At 48.7% G+C, this 7,205-nt stretch overlaps 1 protein-coding gene across 1 annotated transcript; it reads right to left on the bottom strand.

Annotated features, from left to right (window-relative positions):
- Positions 1–3,016: 3,016 nt before the first annotated feature.
- Positions 3,017–5,680, bottom strand: LOC135706930 (uncharacterized). The gene has a single exon (XM_065228615.1). The coding sequence runs from the start codon at positions 5,678–5,680 to the stop codon at positions 3,017–3,019; it is 2,664 nt and encodes an 887-aa protein (XP_065084687.1).
- Positions 5,681–7,205: the final 1,525 nt, after the last annotated feature.

The following is a 7,205-nucleotide window of genomic DNA, read 5'->3' as shown; positions in this document are numbered from 1 at the left end:
CAAAATGAAGAATGTTCTGAATTTTCAGTTTTGCATTAGGTTGATGATGTGAAACCATAGCATTGGAGCCGATTAATAAATTTTTATACAATAAATAAGAACGAGAATCACACATGAGTTCATTTTTTCCTGGGACGTGACTGCTTGCTGATTGTTTTCTCCCGCACCCACAACTTTCTCCTTTCTCATGTTTTATTAGCTTCTGTTCTGAATGGTTTCATTGCCACTAAGTAGGTCGGGTCTTTCTAGTAGTTGAAAAAAAAAAGCTCGCAGCTGAACCTGACTTTCGCTTGATTGTTCTCTTTTTTCGTTATCTTCAGCCTCCGGTCGATTTCCAAGGCTTTTTCATCGAGCACCTCAATTTCGCTGTGGAACCTCCGACCACCACACCTGCGTACGAACTAGCATCCAAACTGCTATATCATCGATCTTCATCCTGGGCGAGCTTTTCATGGATCTTGTTGTGCCCTGAACCGTCTCACCTTCAATAGCAGTTGATTTTCAGGGGTCCTGAGAAGAGAAGCTGATCTGTTGCGAGAGACGTGACGTCACGGATCCCGATGGTCGATGGTCTGGCAAGCCAGGTCGACACTCTCGTCGGTCGTGATCATCCGCTCTTCTACTCCGTTTAGATCACATTGGATCTTTCTACTACCTAACCCTAGCCTTACAGAAATACATGAGAACATTAAGTTTGCTTGTCGATCGATATCGTCTATCCTCATGGTGTGGTACATAAGGGTCCAGAACAATAGCCCAGACGTAAACAACTCCGCCGGCGGTTGCACAGACAGACTATTGTGGTGGCTAGCTGCGGATAGTGATGACCAGGGTTGTAGCTGAGTGGGGATCTCGCTACCGAACACTCTCACCCACCCTGAAATTGCTGCAATTTCTGAAACGAAAAAAAGAAACTTCCTCTTCGAAAGGGATAAGGATGCGATCAGGATTCGGTGGGGTTTGTTGGTTGAGCTTCGGGCCGTTCAGTGTTCTTCGTGTTATCCAGGCTAGGGAGCAGGCATATCCTTTCCACCGGTCGCTTGAGGAATCCATCCTTCGTTTTCAGTGTTACAACTCGAACGGCTCCGTCTTCACCTGGATGGGTCTCAGTAATTCGTCCCATTTTCCACCGTATTGGGGGTAGATTCTTGTCGCAAACTACCCCCAATCTACCGACCTCGATTTGTTTCGCTGGACCTAAGCGTTTCGTACGTCCTTGGAGTTGGCACAAATACTCCTTGCGCCATCTATTCCAAAATCCCTGGAACTTCTGCTGTAGCTGTTGATAACGATTCAGTCGGTTTGTTGGAACATTTAACCAGTCAGGTTCAGGTAGCTCGTGGAGGGATGAACCGATAAGGAAGTGGCCTGGTGTCAATGGCTCTAGGTCGTTTGGGTCATCAGAGATGGGCGTAATCGGCCGGGAATTAAGGCACGCTTCGATTTGCACGAGCAGGGTTTGAAAATCTTCTGGCGAGATCGGTTCTTCTCCAACGACTCTAAGCAGATGATGTTTGGCTGATCGCACGGCCGCCTCCCAAAGGCCACCAAAGTCAGGAGCATTTGGAGGATTGAAGTGCCATTGGATGCCTTCGTTTGAGCAGTATTTGGTTACCGCTTCCTGGTGCTTACTGTCCCGCAACATCGTGAACAGTTCCTGGAGCCGATTTTTTGCTCCGACAAAGTTGGTCCCGTTATCGCTATACATGTCGGTACACCTGCCTCTCCGTCCTATGAAACGGCGAAGAGCTTGGAGGAATCGATCGGTGGATAAATCCGAGACGAGCTCCAGTTGAACTGCCTTTGTCGCCATGCAGATGAATACTGCTACGTAGGCCTTGACGGTGACACGCCGTGGACCAGGACGTACGAAGACAGGTCCGAAGTAATCCACACCAGCCTTAGCGAACGGACGCGACACGGTGACTCTGGCTGATGGCAGCTCTCCCATGAACTGCTGAAGCGGCGGCGGTTTTGCTCTGAAGCATTTCAAGCAACGATGGACAACCTGTCGAGCTACATTCCTCCCTCCTAATGGCCAAAACTTCAATCGGATGGTGCTCAATAGAAGCTGCGGTCCTGCGTGTAACAGGATGTGATGGTAGTGCTCCGTAATCATCCTGGTTAATCGATGGTAAGCCGGTAAGACTAGTGGGTGCTTGGTACCTTCAGACTCGTTGGAATGACGCAGTCTTCCTCCTACACGTAGAAGTTGATCCTCCGGGAGATATGGATTAAACCACCTAAGTGGTGATTTTTTGGAGACCAGCCTTCCCTGAGACAACGCCGTTCGCTCTTCGGAGAAGGTTTCCCGTTGAATCAAACGAATTATGGTGAATTCTGCTTGTCTTAATTCCGAAATGGTGAGAAACCCTACCGCATGGTCAGCCGATCGAGTTTTCAAGCGTCTTATTAACCGTTTCCATACCGCTGTGCATCTTATGAGGCTGGTGTAGTTTGGAAACTTGCTGATGTACCAATCATTGAAGTTTGCCAACGTGGATGATGTCCCTGCTGCAACGGTTTGTCAAGTCTCGATCTGATGTTCGTCTTCTGTTGGGATTTCTGCCGTAGTGGGCCATCTATTTTCCTCCTCGGCTAACCAACGTGGACCGTGCCACCAGAAATCGTTCTGGATTAGGTCTTCCGGCGAAAGTCCCCTAGATATCATGTCTGCAGGATTTTCAAGACCTGGTACATGTCGCCACTGAAATCCTTCGGTAAGGGTTTGTATTTTCGCTACCCTGTTGCTCACGAAGGTGTTCCAGTTCGATGGAGATGATGCCAACCATCGAAGTACGCACGTTGAGTCCGTCCAGAAGTGTGCAGAAGCGTCGATCTTGATTGATTGTAGCACCTTCTCGAATAACTGCGCCGATAGCAATGCGCCGCAGAGCTCCAACCGAGGAATCGTTTGACATTTTAACGGTGCTACCTTGGATTTGGAGGTTAGAAGACGAACGATGACTCTTCCTTCCACATCTTGACTCCGCAAGTACACGCATCCACCATATGCTCACTCGGAAGCGTCCGAAAAGCAATGTATCTGAACGCTCACTGGTCTGGGAGTGATTACGCAGCGACTAATAATTTGATTGAGTCGCGGGAGTTGCTCATGGAATTTCTGCCAACGCTCACCCACCGTTGAAGGCGCAGGCTGATCCCAATCTAGTCCGATACCATCTTCGTTTCGCCATGCCCACAGTTGTTGAAGAAAGATCTTGGCAGAGAGGATTGTGGGTCCCAGGAAACCTGTTGGGTCGAATAGTCCTGCTATCGTTGACAGAATCTTGCGCTTGGTAAGTGATTCGCTGGGATCGAGTGGTGAAATGCTGAATTGGTACCTAAACTCATCCGTAGAGGGTATCCAAGTAAGTCCCAACGTCTTGACTGATGGATCTGGATCCAAGTTGATCCCTTCCGTGAGTCGAATCGCAAGTTCCTCTTCAGAAAGTCCTTGCAATGTCGCCGATTGATTGGTGGCCCACTTCCGAAGTCGAAATCCTCCACCCTTCAGCATGTCCACGAGTTCTTTTCGTAGATCAGTTGCCTCCTCGATTGTATCAGCACCTGTGATCACGTCATCCATATACGTGTCTTCGCGGATTGCCTTCGCTGCCAGCGGGAATCGATCTTCTTCTTCCGTCGCAAGCTGATGCAGCGTCCTCGTTGCCAGGAACGGTGCTGATTTGGTTCCGTACGTAACTGTGCCAAGCTCGTGCGTCGTGACCTCATCGGTTGGACGAGGCCGCCAGAGAATACATGTCAGTGGTCTGTCTTCTGGTCGAATGTTGATCTGACGGAACATTTTTTCGATGTCAGACACCAGCATGATTTGCTTTATCCGACAGCGCATTATGATCGACCGTAGATCCTGCTGTATTACAGGTCCAACATGTAGCGTATCATTGAGCGAAATACCTGTAGACGTCTTACAGGACGCGTCGAAGACAACGCGAACCTTGGTGGTGGTGCTAGCCTCCTTGACCACCGGGTGATGCGGTAGGTAACAGCGCTTAACCGTCTCTTGTGATTCGTCTACTTTACGCATGTGGCCTAATGCGAGGTATTCGTCCATGAAAGCTGTATACTGTTGCCGTAGACTGGCATCCTTTGCCAGCCTTCGTTCCGTGCCTTGGAGACGTCGAAACGCTATGTCCCTTGACTCGCCCAGCCGTTGAAATTCGTCTCCATCCTTCAGTATTGGAACAGTATATCGTCCATCTGCGTCACGTTGTACTGCCTGGGTGAACAGTGATTCGCAGCGAGTTTGTTCTGGTGAATAGGCCCGTGATGACTCGACCTCCTCGCAGGACCAAAATCGAGCCACCATCTCTTCCAGATCATTCGAAGCCGACGCGTTACAAGTGATCGGCTGTCGACCAGCTAATGGAGTTCCTCCGCAGGCTACCCATCCGAATACCGATTCGGCTAGCATTGGTAGCTGTTTGCCCAGCGATAACTGACGACCCGTCTCGAAATATTCGAAGAACGTCTCAATGCCAAGCACTATGTCCACATTCCTCGATACAAAGAACGACGGATCTGCCAATTCGATGCCTTGTGGAATTTTCCATCCCGTAGTGTCGATGGAAATCGTGGGTAGTTTTGCGGTCACTCTTCGTAATACCAGGAAATTTAGTTCTCGAGAGAAGCCTGACACTCTCGATCGCACCACTGCTTGGATTCGCTGCTTTGCCTTGGTTGCTGCTTCACCAATTCCAACGACGGAAATGCTCACAGCTTCTCGGGCTACCTTCAGTCGTTGACTCAACTGCTTAGTGACGAAGTTGCTCTCCGAGCCTGAATCCAGAAGAGCTCGTGCTGGATATTGATTGCCGTGGTCATCCTCGATGATAAGGACCACAGTTGCCAACACTGCTTGCGACGAGTAACTATTGGACGACGTAGAAATTGTAACGTCGGTGGCTGCCATGTTTGCCACCTGAGGTGATGAAGCATCTCCATCTGGTCCATCTGGATGATTGGAAGATTCATTGCTAATGGTTTTCGAAGCAGCTCCACCCTTCGCATCTGGTTTGAAGCAGACAAGCGTATGATGGCGTCCCGTACACTTCCGACACGAGAATTTCGATCGACACTCCCTTGCCTGGTGACCTTGTTTGAGGCAGTTTCGGCACAGACCATGAGAACGCAGCAATGCTTCTTTATCGGATGAAGCCATTCGCTGGAAAACCTGGCATTGGAATAGGAGATGATCTGCCGAACAACTAACGCAGCCCTTCCGAGGTTCCTGGACTGTGTTGAAGCTTGTCTTCACGATCGGCAATCGTTGTTTCACCGAAGCTGACGATGACGATGGTTTTTGCAATCCCTTGAAGTCTGTCGTCCGTGCTGGCAACGATTCTAGAACTCCAATACGTCGCTGGAGAAATTCTGTCAAATCCTTGAGCGTTTCCTGATCTTTGCTTGCCGAGGATTCCTCCCACCCTCGTCTTGTCACAGGATCCAACCGCGAGATGAGAAGATTGACCAACAAGAGATCCTTGTAGTCCACAGGTTGAATTATTTGATCTAATGTTTGTACGGCACGTTGGAAACCTTCCACCAGCTTGTGCAAATCAGCAACTGATTCCTTAGCCAGCGTAGGTAGATCGAAGAGTGTTTGTATCTGGCGTTTCTTAAGCTGCTTACTGTTGCTGTACCGCGAGACGAGCATATCCCAGGCTACTTGATAGTTGGTTTTGGTAATTTGTATCGGGTCTATGAGGCCTTTAGGCTCCCCTTGTAGACATCCCTTCAAGTAATGAAATTTTTCAACTTCTGGCAGATCTGTTCGAAAGTGGATAAGCGAAGTGAACAGATCGCGGAAACTTAACCACTCGTTTATGTCTCCATTGAATGATTGCAACCTTATCTGTGGTAAGCGAGCGTGATCGAGATTGCCAGCAGTCGTCGAAGCTGTAGCTCGAAACGATTGCTCGGGATTTGCAGTCCCCTGAGCTCCTTGAGCTTTTCCATGAGAAACGATTTCGCTTTGTAATAACGCGTGCTGAACTCTTTTCTCTCATCGTCGAGCGGATATTTCTCGTCATTGTAACTAACGTGTGATTTCACCTCAATCAAAGATTCCTCGATTTTCACCCTCAATTCATCGAGTCTCTCCAAACGTATGGACATATCCGACGCAACAGCATCTGTCGGAACATCCTCAACGAACTCCCAAATATCATTGAAGGAACTTTGGTACTCCCTCAGTTTCGTAATTAATGGCTTCAGGGACATCGTCTTCGTCCTCGATGATGATGAAACAGGCATGGTGCGATAAGTCAGAGGTACACAAAGAAAGCGCTATGTAGTATGCAGAGATTGATCCTAGCTTCGGTAGGGCATATACTGTCCAGTGTTATTTACCTGGCAGAAACAGTTGCAGTACGTTGCCCAAGTCGATAGAGGATCAATGCTAGCGTAGCGGTCCGAGAATCAAGCATCAACAACGATCTCAGCAGATAACTCGCACGGATTGCGTCAGTAAGTTCACATGGGTTGCGTCAGTGAGAGGAGGACAAAGAGTTATGTAGCATCAAGAGAACCTGGCCACGGCTGGCCATATACTGTTTATCTCACCTGGAGAAACAAACAGCTGCGTAGGCCAACGCCGGGAGGGGAAGGAGTGGTACGTAATGGTGATTTCAACTATCAAATTTGTTATTCACGAATGGTCCAAGGCGTGATCGATCAATTCATCAACGAGTCAATTTGAATTCGTCGTAATGCTCAAACAGGATCAGGGATGCAGGCACAATCAATTGAAGAGGATAATATAAATTTACTACGTGTATTTCTGAGCCTAGCTTCGTGGCATATACTGTAAATTTTATAGTTTACCTGGCCAGAAAACCGGTTGCGCTGCCTCTTCGATAGGTGTGCCTCCTCAAGCGATCGTTCCGCAAATTCAGTCAGTCCAGTAGACGATCGATCCGTGACCAATTCCAATAGACGATCAGACTGTGAACCGCGGAATTCATGCACGTAGTAGTCCTGGTGCACCGTTGTTCTAGTGGGTGTCGATTCAATTCACTCGTCGTACTCGGTTGAGTTCCGGAACAGGTCAGGTAAAATCGAAATGGCGGGATTAGAATCGATTCGAGATTGGCTTCGGCCGTGACATATACTGAGCTAAGGTTTGCTTACCTGTGAAACCAGGAAGTCGTGCTGGTTCAATATACCATGCAGCGACCGTC

The sequence above is a fragment of the Ochlerotatus camptorhynchus genome, unplaced genomic scaffold, assembly GCF_037179485.1.
Source record: "Ochlerotatus camptorhynchus isolate MF236.1 unplaced genomic scaffold, CSIRO-AGI_Acam_v1.1 ptg000296l, whole genome shotgun sequence".
Lineage (NCBI taxonomy): Eukaryota > Metazoa > Arthropoda > Insecta > Diptera > Culicidae > Ochlerotatus > Ochlerotatus camptorhynchus.
Note: the sequence above shows the minus strand (reverse complement) of the source record. Positions and strands in the feature narration are given on the sequence as shown.